Source organism: Siphateles boraxobius, unplaced genomic scaffold (assembly GCF_051911475.1).
Source record: "Siphateles boraxobius isolate OS27281-9 unplaced genomic scaffold, OSU_SipBor_1 20, whole genome shotgun sequence".
NCBI lineage: Eukaryota > Metazoa > Chordata > Actinopteri > Cypriniformes > Leuciscidae > Siphateles > Siphateles boraxobius.
Window position 1 is genome coordinate 16,925,479 of NW_027508811.1, and position 19,522 is coordinate 16,945,000.

The 19,522-nt window shown below is 38.1% G+C and overlaps 2 protein-coding genes and 1 long non-coding RNA gene across 11 annotated transcripts in view; 1 reads left to right on the plus strand and 2 right to left on the minus strand.

Moving 5' to 3' along the window:
* The window catches only part of usp54a (ubiquitin specific peptidase 54a), a 69,825-nt gene that overhangs the window by 18,232 nt on the left and 32,071 nt on the right, over positions 1-19,522 (minus strand). For all 9 annotated transcript variants that reach the window (XR_013205959.1, XM_077237176.1, XM_077237180.1 and 6 more), the window contains 7 exons: positions 8,312-8,404; positions 6,050-6,184; positions 5,039-5,152; positions 4,429-4,511; positions 2,853-2,958; positions 1,396-1,542; positions 663-812 (listed from right to left, as the gene is read on the minus strand). Coding sequence is in view for 8 of the 9 variants with exons in the window: in XM_077237176.1 (XP_077093291.1) it covers positions 663-812; positions 1,396-1,542; positions 2,853-2,958; positions 4,429-4,511; positions 5,039-5,152; positions 6,050-6,184; positions 8,312-8,404 (828 nt within the window). In the remaining variant the exon portion in view is untranslated. The remainder of the gene's footprint in view (positions 1-662; positions 813-1,395; positions 1,543-2,852; positions 2,959-4,428; positions 4,512-5,038; positions 5,153-6,049; positions 6,185-8,311; positions 8,405-19,522) is intronic.
* On the plus strand, positions 16,782-17,641 carry LOC143744709 (uncharacterized). Its single transcript, XR_013205903.1, has 3 exons — positions 16,782-16,941; positions 17,025-17,104; positions 17,492-17,641. It is a non-coding gene; the product is annotated as an uncharacterized LOC143744709 (long non-coding RNA).
* Positions 18,857-19,522, minus strand: part of LOC143745213 (uncharacterized) — a 4,698-nt gene continuing 4,032 nt past the window's right edge. Inside the window, exon 3 of the mRNA XM_077237181.1 lies at positions 18,857-19,522. This exon is cut by the window's right edge and continues 501 nt beyond it. Within this exon, the coding sequence (XP_077093296.1) occupies positions 19,262-19,522 (261 nt within the window). The 3' untranslated portion in view covers positions 18,857-19,261.

Genomic DNA, 19,522 nt, shown 5'->3' on the forward strand with positions numbered 1-19,522 from the left:
TGTTGCTTAATATTATTGTGGCAACTGATATTCTAGTCATCAAAGAATCCTGAAATAAAATTAAGTTCAAAAGAACATAATTTATATTTTGAAACCGAAATCGTTTGTAACAATCTAAAAGTCTTTACTTTCACTTTTGTACAATTTAATGCATCCTTGCTGAATAAAAGTAATAATTTCTTTAAAAAAAAACTGACCACTAATTTTTGAACAGTACTGTATATTGTTGGAATGATCCAGAATTTTAATACCGTTGAATAATCATCACTCATTGACGTTCACTGTATCATTCCTGTCTGTTATGATCATAATGTGCACTGATGACTATTGACATGAAAGAGCGCTACTGGCACATATACCTGCATACACACTCCTGACTGGTGAGTCAACAAACTGTCGAATTATGTAAGACAGCACGCAAGTACTAACGGAGCAAACACACATACATTCACCCACTCACCACATGCTGGGAGCCTGTGAGACAATGCTAAATAACGAGCCAACACATTGGACTATCCCAGTTAATGATTCTACACAAACTCCCCGTGGACAGAGCAAGCAAGGAACATTAGACAAGGGCATGCATAAATAAAGCAATTCAAACAACCCTGACAAACCAGCCAGCAAAGAGCAGCGTCTTTCACTTTCACCCAGATGATTACCTCTTTTACATGAGCATCATCGAAGTAAATCCACTTGCGGATTTTGGTTTGGAAGAAGAAAGTGGAGTAGTGTCTGCCGTAGTAACAGACCACGCCCACCAGGTAGAGCTCCGCCTGTTTGGCCTTGTCCTCCGTCACTCGGTAGAACAGCTACGGGTGAAACAAAGGAGGCGAGGGCGTTTATTACTTACACCGGCATACACATTCACATACGCACACATTAAAATAGATGCAGGCAAAACATATTTTAAGTGATCATGACATCTTTCGAAGGCACTAGAAACATCTGTGATGGAGATTATCAAATCATCACTCTTGACCTCTAGATGCATTTCGGTTTACAACAATCATTTCTTTGGGCCTGTTTAAAAAGGTTTACATTTCACACTGAAACATGAACCTGGTACTTAGCGAAATGTTAACCCACTTAGGACACCCTGTACCCGCCCCGTGTCCTAAGAAAGCGTGAACTCAGTGGCAGATAGTGGCTTTATGTTTGAGTCATTATCATTGATGCAACAAGTTTGACAATTTCTGTCTGTAATTCCCATGTGCATCACAGTAATCTAATAGTCGCAGCACAGCTGCTTTGAGCCTGACTGTATTTATCACCATCTATATCAAAGGGTTCTGTTTTTGGCTGTGGGTTTGTTTATCTACCATCTGACTCATGTCAGCAGCATCGAGTGTAGTTTGTGGGATTTTTTGACTACTGGCAGGGAGTTTATCTTACATCTCCGAGCCGCAGGACGGTGCCCAAGCTATGAATGACGTCTTCTGCCAGGTCAGAGTGGTCTGAGTCCCACACCAGGCCAATGGTGATGATCTCTGGGGAGTTCATCAGGACACGTCGGATGCGGAGCTTCTCTCCACAGTTGCCCTGTAGATGAGAAAAGGGAGAGGGCTTTTTCATACTGGAGCTTAATGAAAAACACACAGAAAGATGTACACACACTGTTACTATAAGTTCTCCTTCTCCCTGCCAAAACTTAGACCTGTCACCCTTACATAATTCATAAATCACATACACATAACCCATAATATGTATGTTTGTGTGTGTTTAAGTTGCATGTGAAGCATGTCTTCATCATCCCTGAGGGTCAAGAAAACATGTGTGTTTCAGATCTGTACACCTTGTTCTTGAACTTTCAAATGTGTTTAATTCATACTGAAAATCTTGCTGTAGGGTTAAAATCTCAAAACATGCATTGCTTCCATTAGCACTAGGGAACAGACAGACCAAGCATAATATAATATAATATAATAATAAACTGATTCATTGTTGTATGAATGCCTTACATAAATTTCAAAGAAATCTAACAAAATTTTGTAATATGGATTATACTTTAAATGAGAAAAAATTACTTGCCAAGAGGTTAAGAAACAAACTTGTTTTCCCTTTGAATTAAGTTTATTCTTCTTATCCCAAATACAAAGTACCTTTCTTGTTTGAAGCATACACCTCATTAAACTTTTATTTCTGTATAAACAAGCCTTAACGCTACCGTTCCTAAGTTTTGGGTTGATAAGATGTTTAAGCTTTTTGGATGAAGTCTCTTATACTCACCAAATATTGTGAAATATTACAATCTAAAAACTATTTTTCTATTTTAATCAATTTTAAAATCCTTTAAATTATCATTTAGAATAATTTGAATATGCTGATTTGGGGCTCAAGAAACAGTTAGTATTATTATCAATGTTAAAAACAGAGAAATAAAAAAAAAACAGCACTTATTTGAAAAAGAAATATTTAGCAACACTATATATGTCTTTTCTGTCACTTTTGGTCAAGCTCTTGCTATAGTACATATTAATTTCTTTTAAAGAGTAAACATATCTTGTTTCAAGGATGTTTAGATATTTTTGCTGGAAAGACAAAATACTGGTTAAGGAAAGTATTTATTTTTTTGCGATGTGATAAGCCGTCATCCCTTACGCACGGAAACTCTGATCTGACACGAAAACAAATGTGTGTGAGTGTGTTGCTTAAGAAGCTGGTCCTCCTCAGGGCCACAAATTAACATTCCACTGATTGCATCCTGTTTTGACCCAGCGATTACTCAATGGCCACCATCCTATTCAAACCCAGACAAGCGCCACACACACACACAGTCCCAGGGTTCATTATGCCTAATTAGCAGTTGATTTGATGGATCTGAGTGTGTGGCGCTGTGTAGTAATGCTAACCGGGCAGTTGCGCAGGTCTCCCACGGTGCTGGCGTTCCTCAGCAGCTCTCCAAACATGTCTGGGGTGGGCTTCTCTCGGCATTCCAGCATTCGCACTGCCTGGTTACTGTAGCATAACCAACACATGTCATACGTTAAGATATCACAAGCAATAAACTGCAGCTCTCATACCTGTAATTATGGGTGAAGTGTTTGTATTTGCTGCCTTTGATTTAGTAAACAGCCTATAATTACTATTTGACTTCAAATGGAATTTGTAACATTAACCTAAATAAGCGATTCAAGTTTTTGGGTGCATATGCATACAGTGTTTTTGTATTCAGGAGGGTGTTTCTGAGGTCATTGTCCAGACAGGTTTGATCTTATTGTTGCAGCAGAGGTCACTGCATCTCAAAGACACTGCAACACTGCGTGCCTGGAGCAACTTCGCAGCTCAGGCAGGTCTCAGGGTGACAGTCTTGCCAATGTTACCTGTACATGCTCCTCTGAGTGAGATTGTGTTTATACAAGGGAGACTTCGTCATCATTCCACACAATATTTTTAACATAATTATTCCCACTGACATTCAAATACACAATATTATAAAATGAGCGGAATTCATAGGCATGTCCATAAAGATTGTCTCAAAAGTTAGGAAACTTATTTATGCTGTCTCCCTCAGATACCACGTTTTGCCAAATTATGGGATGCTAATGATAAGCTAAATATACTTAAAAAATCTGACTATACTTTTCAGTACTGTATGAATTGTAATTTAAAATGTGTTAAGTACATTTATTCTTATTAGAATATTGAACCATTCCTTTCATTTTGCGTATTGAAACCGATCAGAGCCTGCCTATGGAGACTGCACTTAACGTTCCATGTAGGCAGAGAGGCAGATCAGGCAGAGTTTTGAGGCAGAGAATATTGCTTAGCTGAATAACTTTAAATATTTGTATTGTACTAATTTATTAATCCATTAGTTGTAATCCTTGCAACAGTACTTGGACAGTAACAGTACTCAGGTTCAGTGATTTACACAGTAATAGCAATGTCAGCTATTGTCATAAAAAACCTCCTTAAATCAGAGCCACATACTGGAATATTCATGAAGCCCTTTCATTGTTGTTGTACTTATGTCTGTTTGTTAATGGGCGCAAAGTATCTGCCGCACTGGCAGTCTGAATGCAGTAATCCAGACTGCACTCGCAACTCGCAGCTCTAAAAGCAGATGCTGACAATGTCTGACAGCAGAGGTTCAAGGGGAGCTGCTCTGCTGTGTGGCTCGGCTTCGGATCTGGCCGCTCATCACCCATGATTAAAAGCAGTGGCCAGGAGACCTAGAGTAATATTTAAACTTGCTGTTGCCATGTGCTCTTGGCCATTGAGGGAATCTCTTTCTGTTATGATTGATTTCACTGTGTTTGATGTGGCGAAGAGCTCATTTGCTCAGCTGGAGAAGAGTATAGGACATGATGTTTTCTGTGCCGTGCACAGTGTGGCCCTTTTTGGTCCCGCGTTCAAAATGACCTCATTCTTTATCACCACTCACTGTTGTGCATGTGTATGTGCTGCAGGGATGTTTTTTCTCACCACAAAGAGGTGGTGGAGATGTAGTGGACCATCTGAATGAAGGGTAAGGGGTCTGATGAGGCTCCACAGTTGCTGCACACACACTAAATGAGAAAGAAAACAATATCTGTTAAGTAATCCTTTCTATATAAAATGGACAGAATGGTAAACATTACTGTATATTAAAAACTAGGTGTATTAGTGTTCAATACAATTAATTAATTTAAAATTGATACAATTAATTTCCATTATTTTTATATGACTTTCCTTTGATCTAAATTAACTTTATTTTTCGAGTCATTTATGATGATATTAAAAAAATATTTACAAAAATATAACTTATAAAGAGGTATTTATAGCCAAATAAATACTTTAAAAGTGAGCAAAAAATTCTAAAATATTTTAGAAGTGAGCAAAAAATTATGAACATATTTCAAGATACATCATTGCATGTCAAATCAAATCCTGATATATACCATTTTAGATTTTTTCCCCAACAAATATTCTGCCATTCAGTAATATCTCCCATTATGGAAGTTTAATACATTTCCAACGGATTTCATGCTGCCTTCAAAATAAAAGGTACTTCTTAATTGTTACTACTAATTGCTTGTTAATTAAGGGGATTTACCTGCTCAAAGAGTGTCATAGCAAACTTCTGGTGAGGGATGCAGTGTTTTGCTGTGCAGATGTCCTCCTTGGTCTCATCAGAGATGTGAAAGTGGATCCTCATGAGGATATTCTCCTGCACCAGAGAATTATTGCTAAATTATTAACACTTAGTGTGCTCCAATCAAAATACAACTGAAGAGAAACAGCGTGTGTCATGCATGTCTCATGTTAATTGATTCTCACTGTCCAGTGGGTGAGTCTGTGGATAACTCTTATGGCTGAGGGTTATGGCTAAGGAAATTGGGTTATGGGGGTTGGTTGTGTTCTGCAGGGAAATATTGAAAGTTCAAGCATCTGCCCTTCACCAGTGTCTCCAGTCTTGCATAACGGCCAGACAACAATAGTGGTTAAAAGGAAAAAATGTGCATTTGCAGTTCGTGGTTGCAGTTCTTACTGGTCAGCACATTGTACAGTGTTGCTAAACCAGCAGTCGAAAGGGGCTGAGACAGGGGGCTATTCTTTATCTTATATGTTATGATGCTATGGCCTTTAAAATGAGCCATTAGGAGGAAATTAATCACTGAGTAAAATAGGAGACGTCTGTCTCTCTGTGATTACAAAAGACTACAGCATCAAACAGGAAGGTTTACTTTACAGTGGATCGCATCGCAGCTATCTGTACTATCAATCATCCTACCGAAAACAACAATAAAGGGAAAAGACTGAGATAGAGATATAGTTACTGGGCCAAGAGGATAACAAACATCTTCCTTCTACTTGCACTAAATGGACTCAAGACATGTCATAAGCTGAGCTAACAATGTACACAAGAAATATTTAAGACAAAGCAATATCCTCTTCAAGAAAATCTACCTCATCAGCGGAGAGTACAATATGGCATGTGAAAGCATTCTAAAGAAGATGGAAAGAGCAAGGACATGGAGGAGAGAATAGGAGGAAAAGCAGTAATGCTTTAAAGGGGGAGGGAAGTGAAAGAAAAGAGTAATGGTAAAGAGTCAAGAGCCCTTACGAAACACTCAGCTGCGTCATCCATAATGCCGAGCTGGAATCGCTGTTCATCCTGGAAGGTTTTGGCCAGAGCGCAGCGGAGAGCATCAGAGGGCAGCACCTTCTCACTGCTGAACTGGAACTGCGCAAAGATGCTCTGAAAAAACAAATAACAGCTTTCCTTTAATGATAATCAAAGAGAACATTATCAACACTTTGCCATCCAGTTTCTATTAAAAAATACACTCTTCACTGGGCCAGTACCCTCAAAAGGACCCCAAAAAGGTTCATAGTAGTACCTTATGTGTATATATTACTACTCTTAAGTACTAATATACACTTTTTTGGGCCAAATAAAGTAAAAATTTTGCATTTGTTTCTGAAATTATAAAGTGGGCTTTAAAAGGGCACCAGGAAAACCAATTTAAACAAAAAGTTTTATGATTTTGAAACCTTTTAAAACATGATAGAGGAAAATTAATAAGACATGTTTAAGATTCTGCACTATTCAAATCAGTAAAAGATGTTACAAATCAGCAAATAACAGCCTAAATTTTGGTTTGTTCCACAAACACTGCATTTGAATGGCTTCATAATACTTTTAAATGTAGCCAATAATCACAACTTTTTGCTTTGTATGAAAAAGAGCAGTGACATTCTTAAAAACGTTTCTGCTCTTGTTTTACAGAAGAAAGAACATCATATGTGCGACATATGGGTGAGTAATTGAATGAATTTTCATTTTGGGGTGAACTATCCCTTTAAAAGCAGTCTCTTTTCCCCTCTTAAGCCACATTTAAACCCTGCATAATTAAGTGTCTCCTGGTATACATGAACACACCTAAGATTTCCCATGCTGTAAGAAAGCAAGACATGCCTATCTGCGAGACTTCTGTGCTGACATAAGAAACTCTTCAGTAAACAGAGTAATTACGGGATTAACATCTTTGCTTTGAAGGCTGAAAACTCTCTGAGAGGTTTGAACCAAGAGATACACTGGACTTATGCACTGACAGTGAAACATACTGGAGTAAAGTCAGAGAAACACAGACAGCTGAACACAGAGGCAGTATTATACCCATGAAAGAGAGCGGACAGGCTGACAGACATATTGTCCTAGTCCTGTGTTTGAGAGCAGACAGCCAGCCCCCTACTGCACTGGCACAGGGTTCAGGAGAGAGCTCTCTAATTTCCAGCTGAGTTATTGAACATTTGATGGAAAGCGCCAATGGCACTCCTGAACATTAAAAGGAATCTAATATAAATTGAGAGTAAGTGAGGGAGGGACAAAAAAGAAAAGGGACGGAAAAAGGAATGGCACGGCAAGAGTTGCATAACCTCAAAACTGCTTGCCACGCAACTCTAGTTAAACACAAGACGGTTAGGCTATTTTTTTGACACACGTCTATTCCTTATAATGCTTTACCATATACTTCATGTCTTAATAGTACATAATACAATACAGGTCAAAAGGTCTGCAAACAGCACAAGAGATAAAGCAATGTCTGGAAGCTTTAAACTGATTTAACAATGATTTTTGTGTTTTGGTGTCCAACACACATCCAGTGTTTTTTAATAATTGGTCATTTTTGCTTTTTGACAAAATAACTGGGCCTAAATAATCATTAAAATAAACCATACATATTATGAAAATAATTAAACTAAATGGCAAGTGAATTATTGTCTTTGTTTCTCATTTGAGAATGAATAGCAGTTACATCATTTTGAGTAACTTATGCAAAAAAAAAAAAAACATGAAATAAGTTAGTCCTTTTTAGCTGCAGTTAGTTGTTGGGTGCTGTTCTTTATAGACTTACCGAATGGAGCCATTAATCAGTTAAAACAAAAATGTACTGCTAAATTTCATTCCAAACCTGTATGACTTTCTTTCCACTGAGACATTTCTCAAAATATCCTCTTTTATGTTCCACAGAAGAAAGAAAGTCATACAGGCTTGGCACAACACGAGTATGAGCAAGTCATGTAATTTTTGGGTGAACTATGCCTTTAAACAAAAAATGTGTGACTATATCTACAACAACAACAACAAAAAACCTGGGTAAACCCGATTATCTCTCTGCTTCAACAATAAAGTTCACCATTTAATGTTTCATAACACTTCAGAATCTTAAATCATACACAGATGGTAAGAACGCATTAGGCTTCATAAAAAAAGGGAAACTACTGAATTGAGAAAAGCTATAATGGAGCAGAGATCCCAGTCAGCTCTATGATTTAAATGCATCCTGAATAAAGTTAAAACCTGATGGGCTCAGTGCTTTACCTTCAGAGCGCAGAAGATGCACGAGTCTTCCATGCACTTGTGTGTGGTGAGCTGCCGGAAACTTCGCCGAAAGATATCCAGATGCCAGAGAACCTGTAAGAAATATTAGAAATTAGACCAAAGCAATGTTTACATCGCCTTCTGATCTTTGAAGCTGACCGTGTCTTATACAAAAGCTCTCTGAAAGACAAGGTTGAAAGACAGTCTTCAAGACAGCTTCTAAAATGCCTAAGAAGCTCTTGTCATCAAGAATGTATCAGGCACAAAAAGCACTTGCTGCTCTGCACCGTCTGCAGTTGACTTTCCACCCCTTCTTAAATGTCTCTCTCAGGAGGGCAAGACATCTTAAGAACAGAAGCCAGTTTGGAGATGGAGATTTTGCAAGCTGTATCTGATGCTGACGACACCTTTCTTCAACGATCTCCTAAATTCAGCTTTCTTGACACCTCGTAATCCAATCTCATCCAATCACATGAGAGAAGCAATTATGTCTTACCAATCAGTTGTCAAAGATCTGATAAGCCCATGTGATTTATCCAAGAGTTTGAAGAAACAGGGAGCAGGTTAACAAGCAGAGGAAATTCTGAGTGTGAGATGAAGTGATGAGTGTGTTTTCCAGCTTTAGTCTTTTATCTTGAGGAATGTATGCATCTCCAGAAGAAGGATGATGCGGAATGTCAGCGGAACAAACAAAGACCTGCTAGCTTCCTGCCGGGCAGCTTGCATGCACACACAGACACACAATCATATACACCTCCCATCTGGCCATGCCCAGGAGGCTGCGGAGGCTGTCCTGACCCCACCTGCCTGCCATGAGCTGAGACTGTGTGCCATGGCCCCGCTGCTTGTCCGGCACATCTACACGCTTGCATGCTAAATTATTGAGAGAGCTGTCAGTCCCATTAAACCCAATTCAGTTACCCAAATGTATCTGCTGTCAAACTTCACCTTCACAGATCTTAACTCTAATAAACTGTCAATGGCTATGTTTCCATCCAAAGTTGCTAATTTAAAGGGCTAGTTCACCCAAAAATTAAAATGATGTCATTAATGACTCAACCTCATGTCGCTCCAAGCCCGTAAGACCTCCGTTCATCTTCAGAACACAGTTTAAGATATTTTAGATTTAGTCAGAGAGCTTTCTGTCCCTCCATTGAAAATGTATGAACGGTATACTGTCCTTGTCCAGAAAGGAAATAAAGAAATCATCAAAGTAGTCCATGTGACATCAGTGAGTTAGTTAGAATGTTTTGAAGCATCGGAAATACATTTTGGTCCAAAAATAACAAAAACTACGACTTTATTCAGCATTGTATTGTCTTCCGGTTCTGTTGGGGATCCGCATTACTGAGTTCGCAGTGACGCTGATGACGTAAGACGCTGCTGACGTGTATTCGGGTTCAAATAAATATGGCTGGGCAAAAAAAATGCAAGTCTTCCTCTGTGTGGAAATCCTTAGACATGTTTGTGAAGATTGTTTTGTTTCCAGAGTGCGTCTCCCTCAGACTGTAAACGAAGCTCGGGCGCACCAGACACACGTCAGCAGCGTCTTACGTCAGCAGCGTCACTGAACGCGGATCCCCAACAGAACCGGAAGACAATACAATGCTGAATAAAGTCGTAGTTTTTGTTATTTTTGGACCAAAATGTATTTCCGATGCTTCAAAACATTCTAACTAACCCACTGATGTCACATGGACTACTTTGATGATGTCTTTATTTCCTTTCTGGACAAGGACAGTATACCGTTCATACATTTTCAATGGAGGGACAGAAAGCTCTCGGACTAAATCTAAAATATCTTAAACTGTGTTCTGAAGATGAACGGAGGTCTTACGGGCTTGGAGCGACATGAGGGTGAGTCATTAATGACATCATTTTCATTTTTGGGTGAACTAACCCTTTAACTTGTGCGCAAAATTGGAATATCGCATAAACCATTTGAAAATAAAGCACCGTTTCATCCAGTGAGCCAAAGAGAACAGTCGTCACTTCCTGATAAGTTGCCGCTAATGATCACTAAGAAAAATGGAAGTGGCAGCAATAGGAGAAGCCACTGTGTATATAATGATTTTGTATATAATAAATTACTTGCGCCTCAGAGTGCACAGACGAAATGCAGTTATTTTGCTTTCGCAGGCAGATGTCTGCTGTTTGGGAACTCAGTTGTATAAGACAGTTATGGGAGGTAATTATACTGAACCCTTTGGGCGACAGACTTTGCTCAGGCATTTCAGAACAACCAAAACAGCATTTCAGATGCTGTGCAATGAGACCTGTCCGCTGGTTAGTCCTGTTATGCCGTCCCATTGCAAAAAGTTTATCTGACTCAATTGAACACATAAGTTTTTAATGCGCATTTTTTAAATTTGTGCGCATTATCAATCCAGTTTTTTTTTTTTTTTGCAATATCCCAAAATGCGCATAAAAATAGGTGGATGGAAACATAGCTAATGAACTTTAAGACCTACTTAAGTTTCAGTCAAAAGTCTTGCACAAAGCTGTGTTCGCTTTACTTTGGAAAAACCCCTTAAAAATCTGTAGTCCTGACAGAATCCATTTTAGAGAGTAATTTCAGAGACACAAATCAGAAAACATCTGTTTGAGTGCAGTTGGGGCATTGAACGTGTCTCTGCACAATTGAACTCAACAGCATTGATCTTTAAGGTCATTCAGCTCACCCTATATGACCTTCTGCTGACGCTAGAGGTGGGCGATATAGCCTCAAAATTCTATCACGATATTTCAAGAATATTTGCAATAATGATATTTATGACGATATAGACATTTTTTTTGTTGTTGTTGAAAATTTTCTTATTATGTTTATCTCGCCTAAATGTTTGCTCACTCATTGCGTTTTTACAATGTGGTAATTTTGTAAGAGTTTACACAACACAAGGAAGCTTGATTTCAATCTTTGAATTAAATTTTAAATGTGTGTAGGTCTAACACCAGTATTCAGAAATACTACAGAAACATAATAAAGTAATCAAATGTAAAATAACACAGTCTGTTAGTTCTGTTTCCTGATTAAATTAAATACATAGGCTAATAATTCTCATTCATTACAATTAAAGCTATCTTTTGTTGTTTTGACGACAACATTAATGACAGACGCATAGCCTATGGCTGCTGTCACTTTTAGAGCTAGTGCACGGATCCATTGCTGTTTTCATTATACTGTCTGTCACACTGTCACATGCGTTTTATACATAACCGACTGTGTTTATGAGTATACTTACCAAGACCGGAAGTTTTAACCAATTTTGCGTTTTTCCCCCCATTAAAGCGATATAATCCGCAAAAATAACTTTAGTTCCTCACGAGCTGTAGCCTAGGTACTCTATGTATGCACGCAGTGCAACTCTCTCAGAGAGTGCGCGAGTAGCTTACTGGATAGTTTAAAACTGCTTGAATGTTTAAACTGATAAGAATTAAGAAGACTTGAAAATTATAAACTTCAGTTACGATGCACTGATGGCCCGATTGTGCAAGAGACCATTCAGTCATGTCCCGACTCCTAAACGCGCGCGAGAGAAGACGCGCGTCGGCAGCCCCGCTGAACACTCAAGCTGTTTGTGAAATTGCTAAATCGTCATCGGAGGCTGACAGGCTGCTCTCGCGCTCAGACAGGTGTTGTTGTTGTGCGTGCTAGGGAACGTAAATGCGCCAAACGTCATCGCGTTGCTATATCATAGATATCGCGATATGACACTTTTTTTATCATGTAAAAATGTATACCGGTATTATCGTGGACGGTATGATATGGCACACCCCTAGCTGACGCTCTTTGCATGGCAAAAGGAACAGTAAGGCAAGTGAATAAAATGCATGAAATGCAATGCAGTCTTAGCTTAAACAAAAGCTTAAATGTAAATGTCTTAAACAGCACTATCAAAGTATCCATTACAGATTTTTTTTATTTTTTTTTTGTGAAATGGTCTTTCTTATTGTTTAAGAAAATCAACAGGTGAAGTTTTACTTGAAACCTTGGCAAGCAGGGCTCAAATATAAAGATCTAAGTGTTTCGGGACACGTTGAAAAAGAGTAATTAAGAATTAGGGGTGGAGGTAGGGGGTCGATTCACATTTGAATCACGATTCTGTCTTCTAACGATTCTAATCGATTCAGTTTTGACCACTGATTTGTGATGTTCTCAATATATCTTCTTTTATGTTTCACAGAAGAAAGTTTTTAAAACATTTATTTAAAAAATAAAATAAGTGTTTATATATATATATATATATATATATATATATATATATATATATATATATATATAAACATTTTACATGTTAATAACGTGATGTTGACAAAACAAAGAGCAGTGCAGCACCCGGACAGTTTAGAAGCGCACAAGCTTGCAACGGGGGACAAATGAAGCTAACTTGACAACAACAGTTCCTATATCAATATTTTAACGAATAGAAAATAGCCTTAAATAAGACATGCCAGTATATAATATACAAGTTTTTGTATTTTTTACACTTGTAAAAGCACATGAACATATCCTGTATATGAGGCTAAATCACTAAATATTGAGAATGCAACAGCGGCATTATATTTTTCTAACTCTAAACGATCGCTGTTGATCGGAACCAGGAAATAATCATACATTTTATGGATGCAAAAGATGCACGCATGCTCACGCCGAACATAAAAGGCTAAGCAGCCTTGCATTCAAATATATGCATAGGCTATATCAAATAAAAATTCGATGCAAAATCGAGAATTGTTACCACAAGAATCGAATCATGAGAGTCAAAAAGATTTCCACTCCTAGTAAGAATAGCCTGAAAGTTATGAACCAATCAGCAACCTTTACCATGTGAGCCATCATTGTCCGGCAAGTGCTAATGAATTTATGGTTGTCTTGTAGTTTCCTGTATGATTATAATAACAGGATAATTTGATATTAAAAAATGTATAAGCAATAGTTTTAAATAATTGTAAAATATTAAATCATATTATGTACACTATAAAAATATTGAAATGATAAAAGGATGACGTAAAAACAGATGTAATATACGTTCAGGAGATGGGTTGGATAAAAAGGGTTTAAAAAAAGGAAAATCAAGCAAAACAGATATTTTTAATATTACAACATAACGTTAATATTATTTAAATACAATCTAACTGCAATGAAGAAGAAAACAACAGAACCAAACACCTTAGACAATGATATAAAAATATTTTCAGGCATTTTTTAACAATAAGCAAATCCTGGTTTCTGGGTATATGCACGCAGCTCTGCAGACACACAGGGACATTCTCAGCCAGTGGCCATGGACAAGCTAGTGTGTCCATGTCTCAAGCGGTCAACATCAGGGCACAGTGTCCCCTTCTATTGATTTGACATCACTGATTTGACACTCGAGTTCTGGGAGCTTTTGACATGCCATTGAGTTTGCCTCTTGAGAATGTCTAACAACAAAATCCAGCTTTTCAACTGTCCAGTAGAGTTGTATAGTTGTATGGGATGCGATTGGCTGTATTGATGAGAAGCCTGCAGGACCTTACAAATAGTACAGGTGTTTGCTTTCCAACCTGGGTCACATATGCTCATTAAAGCAATGTTCTGACTCACCATCATCACTGAGGGGAATGTCAAGCCTCTGTAAAGGGACAGTTGAAACTGAAGGCAATTTGACTATTAAAAAAATCATAAATATATGTGCAAAACAAATAAATGCCAGCAGGATGAAGGAAACTTTAGACAATCTTATAAGAAATGCTCTTTTTAGACAAAAAGCAGCTGAAATTGATCAACTGTGGAGATTGCTATTGTGAAATACATGAACTGCAAAAGGGTGTTGCTTGAAAGATTAGTTCAATTAGTCCCCAGTCCCCAAACTGGACAGATCAGAGATAGCCCTCTGCAAAGATGGACACCACGGCCCATCACTAACCAAATTACACGCTTCAGATCCAGGGAACGGAAAGCAGACAGGAGGAGCTGATGAAAAAGAGAGATAGACTGAAACGGAATGAAAATTACAATGACTGACTGAAACTGGGTTACTTCCTTCAGCTCATCAAACATTCAAATAATGGGAGCGGTCATGTGAGGACTTTCCTTCACGGAATGTGTCCATTTCACACCATGTGCAACGTGTTTATTTCAAGAACAAACCTGACCCAACAATTTCAGGGCTCAAAGTGAAGAATTATTTTTATTTATTTTTATTCCTTTTTCAGCTTGCCAGCAGTTAAGGACATTATTTATATTATATAATATAATTGTCATATTTTTATATGAATAAATATATATAGTTATCCACAGTATTAAACGGGTATTAATAATTTAATAAACCAGTATTAATAGATTTATCCACAGTATTAAACGGCCTTCACCAGGCTAGGGCTGACACAGATATAGATTTGTCTGTGATTTCTGAGGACACTTGTTTCAACACTGTCGCAATATCCAGAATATTAGAATACCGCGATACTGACAAACCAACCACAGAGGATGGCAAGCAGCCGCAATGTTCATGTTTTTTCTTTTTTTCACGAGGCTATGCCCTTCTTGTTTTAATCCTAATGCATGTGTATTACATGTTAAAAAAGTTTAGGCTCATTTAGGCTCATTAAATGAAACCGTTACAATAATTTTCAATTTTCTGTGAATTCCTTAAAAAAAATACTTTAAAAAACAATGGATATTTATTTATTTATTTTCATTCACATCCAACTGTTTGGTTACCGCCACTCCTGGCAGCTCAGTCCAGCCAGTCGTCATTGAGCTCCAAGTTGACATGTCCCCTACCACTCTAGTTGCAAGAAATATGACATGAATTTATTAGTGTAGCCTAAATCTATTCTAATGGAGGTTTTCTTTTACTGACCTTCGCTGGCCGCTCAATACAGCCAGCAGCTGTTGACTTAATCTCAATTTTGTTACATTTTAAAGACTTTTACATTTGCATTTCAAGTATATCAAGATGTTTAGATATATGTTTTGGAAAACAGAATTACTGTTTTCCCCCCTGGGCTTTGCCATATTGTTAATCTTCATGGCAACAGACAATCCAGCCGCGACACTCCCTCAAACACCCAACCCCCGAACCAGTCATAACTGACACTAATTTGTAGCTTTAGACATATTATCAGCCAGCTAAGCCCCTTTATTTCCATATAGCTGATTATACAGTAATCCAAAAATAGAGGGTGAGTTATGGCAGGTTGCTGTGCAGGGTAATTACCGGCCAGGACAGTGTGCGTCTGACAGTTATTTGTGGGGTCTAGTGCAGACAGTGCTTGAATCATCACTAAATCCAACGCAGTCTCCAACGAGTAGCACAATGGATAAAAGGCACAGTGGTTTCTGTCTAATGGCGCTCATGCAAGGAGAGCTACGATTGAAGAGCACCGTTCCTACTGCTCCCATAGGCATCTAGCCGCTTGACCTGTTGCTTCAAATGACTAATCATTAGGGGAGCACAATTTCGCCCATGAAAGGAAGCATCAATAGGCTATATGCACACTCTCTTCCGCATTCCAAGTCAGCCAGCTAAGTCACATCCGGTTGTCGCCGGCGCACGTAGCGTCAATAGCAACTATGGCGTTTTTCACTCGGTCGCTTCAAGATGTCCCTAGGGTTACGGTCAACGACGTGAGTCGAATTATACAAACATTGTGTCATACATCGACAACCAAGAAGGAGAAGGGCTTCAAGTTGTACGTTTCGAGCTACATCCACAATTTTGAAGGTAAGATCTGGACGTGTTCTGTGTTTACATGCCCTTAGCATGCATGTTATCTAGCTAGCGCAGCAGGTGTAACGTAGGCTATGTGTCTGTGTCGGTCTGTCTACTATTATGTGTCAATTACATCTAATTTTCCTAACGCCTTTGTCAATGTCAGTTTCAAACAAGGATTCAAGTACAGGAGAGGTAACCATTAGGGCTGAGTGCTACAGATCAATGAGGAAAAGCCAAAAGCCTCACACCTTGAGCGTAAGGGAAAGTTATCCTGCAGGTTCAGTGCAGGCTGTTTCATGAGACAGGTTCCGTTCGTCAGATCAAGTTTCTGTGAATCATCGCATAATCCTACTAAAGGTTATTTTAAATACATATTTAATTTACCCTACCATTAATAATATTGGTGTGTTGGAATATTTATCGATTTTTAAATATGTAACGAACGTTAGTAAGCACTGGGATTCACAGAAACTGAATTCTATTTCACTGCATCGACACACGTTCTGTGTCCACTGTTGATGATGAGTAAAGTGAGAAATAATTATATTAATAATAAATTATATTTTGGCTACAATTTTAGCTCCTACAAATTTAGTAGTTTTTTATGTCATCTTTTTATGTCGATGGTACATATTATTTGTTTGTTTTGTCGAACATTCTCACTGTACTCATGCATTCTCCTTTTTAAAAACTGCACTTTTATTCTATTGTAACAGATTTGTGTATTTTCAGGTTGTGCTTAGGGATGCCCGTCCTCTGCAGCTACAAAGCTGCCAGTGTACCTGTGTGGCAGGTACAGCTTTGTGTAATCATGTGGCAGCACTGTTGTACCAGACTGCACATTATTGCCAGCTAAGAATCACCTCTGTTCCCCCAACACACAGCTGCACAGAGACTGAACAGAAATGGCATAAGCCAAGAACCATGGTAACTAATGTTTCTAACAGGGTACTTTGATTCTATTTATGGATATTTCTGTTTATTGATAACCTTTTTTTGTTTAAATGCAGGGTGTTAAACCTGGTCTGGTTAATGACATGGTGATTCTTTCAGCCAGACCCAAGGAACGAAAACTGGTGGAAGGCATCAGGTTAGTATTGTTGTTATTATCATTAAAGACATTTTCTGTTATGATCAGTGAGACCTCAAATAAAGTAGTCATCTGATCATATGAGACACATTGTATGTTAATTTCCATACTAACAATGGAAATTAACATACAATGTGTCTCATATGATCAGATGACTACTTTATTTGAGGTCTCACTGATCAGTGACAATATCAGTGACTATCAGTATAGATAGTTGTTCAAGCAAGAAAGTCCTAACCATCTCTAATGGCTTTTAAAAAAAATAAAGCCTATTTTATTTTTTTATTTTGTTTGTTCGTTCAATTTATATGTAACTTACTTCATGGCTCATTTAAAAACATATATATATATATATATATATATATATATATTGTGTCTTTTCCATAGGAGCAACTTGTATAAGGGTGTCAGTTCAGCTCTGCCTGAACTTTCCACACTCAGGGTGGATGAAGTCTACCATGATCTTCCAAGTGATGCGGCTCCACTGATAACAACTATGGCTATGGACATTAATGTTCCTCTGGTTGACTCTGCATTTGGAAAAGTGCAAGAAGGAAGTGTGTTATCTTATCACATGCCAGCAAAAAGAGTTCCAAAAACCTGTCCCCACCCAGATGCTCCTTCTCCCCCACAGCTGCCACTTCAGGGTTACAGGCTGGGACCCTCTACCTGCTCTTTTGTCTGCACTGAACATCAGCAGCACCACATGATGTCCCTGGCAACAACATTAGAGACAGCACACAAAATTGCCAACAGCACAAAAGAGCAGAGTTCCTGCATTGAGTGGCACCAGCTAAGGCAGCCCCGCATCACCTCCTCAAAATTCAGAGAGGTCTGTCACACCAGGGCACAGAGCTCTGCCGAAAATCTTGCCAAAAGACTTCTGAGACCTAGCCATCAGACTGCAGACATGAGGAGGGGGCTTGACATGGAACCAGCAGCTGTAGAGGAGTACTGCAGAGTAAGGGAGGTTAACCACTATCCCTGTGGTTTCCTTATCCACCCTGACGCACCCTGGATGGGGTCATCACCTGATGGCATCGTGTATGATCCAAAGGGGCAGACAGTGTTTGGCCTTGTTGAGATTAAATGCCCCAATGTAGCAAGCTATGTTGATTGCCCATATATTAAGATCAGTGAGGGCACACACACATTAAGGAAATCTCATTCGTACTTTTGGCAGGTCCAGGGCCAGATGTTGATTTCTGGTTTGGACTGGTGTGACTTTGTTGTCTACACACAGGAAGACATGTTTATTCAGAGGATTCCCAGAGACAATGAAATATCCAAAACAATGAAAGAAAAAATTGACTATTTCTTTTTTTATTGTTACCTCTATGCTTCCCTATGTAATTAGATTCTGATGGCCTGTCACGCTTCTTTTACAGAATGCTGTTAATTTCTCTTCTCTATTTCTCTTACTGGCAGTTCTAATCTAGCAGCTCTTATCAGTTCAATCCATTTTCAAAATATTTGTACATATTTTTGTTTTCTTAATTTGTATACTAATGTAATGAGATGTACATATATGAAATCTATTATTTATTAAATTGCATGTTCTTCCTATGAATGTTTTTTTTAGCCTATATTATTTTATTACCTAAAAATAGTATTTTATAACTGTTATTTGTAATTTGGGAGCCATAAACAAAGGTTATTATTCAGTAAATATAATTCACTGTACATGAAAGTGTTATTTTATTACAGATGGCTTAAAAGCACTGGTGAGCTAAAGAACATATAAAATGCAAATAATTCAGTAGTTCTTTATTCAAAGTATGTACAATGTACAGCAGTGCATACATAACATGAGGTACTAGAAAATGTATAATTTATAAAAAGTAATTTACAAAGGTACATTTAAAGAAAGTAGTTACAAAAATGTAAAAAAAATTACCTATGACCATTTGTATAGGTAAACAAACAATAGATACAGCCTCTGGCCAGTTGTAAAATATAACAAAAAAACAGTACTGGTATCGATTTAGATTAGATCGATTTCGTTAGACACGCTCTGGTCAATTTTATACATTTCTAAAAGTGAACAACCACCATTATCTGGTCATTTGTATAGATTTTTAAAAATGAACAATTACCAAAGTGGCTGAAAAAACTTTTAACATTGCAAAAAAATAAATAGCTATTTACAGACAGGTGCTACTCTGGCTTCTTTGCCCAAGCCTTTACAAGAGGCCCGTTTTCATAGTTTGTCAGAAGACATGCAACAGTATACAGCTGATTAATGTTGCCAAAAAGCCGAAGTGGAATCTCTGTGTCAAAGAACTTGTGTTCCTTAACACGCCGTATGAGGCGCTCAACATGCACCCTGAGGCGTGCAATTGCTTGGGTCTCCCTGACCTCACAGGCAGACATCTGGGATCTTCCAGAGAGAAATGCTGGCCTATAAATCTTGCAAGG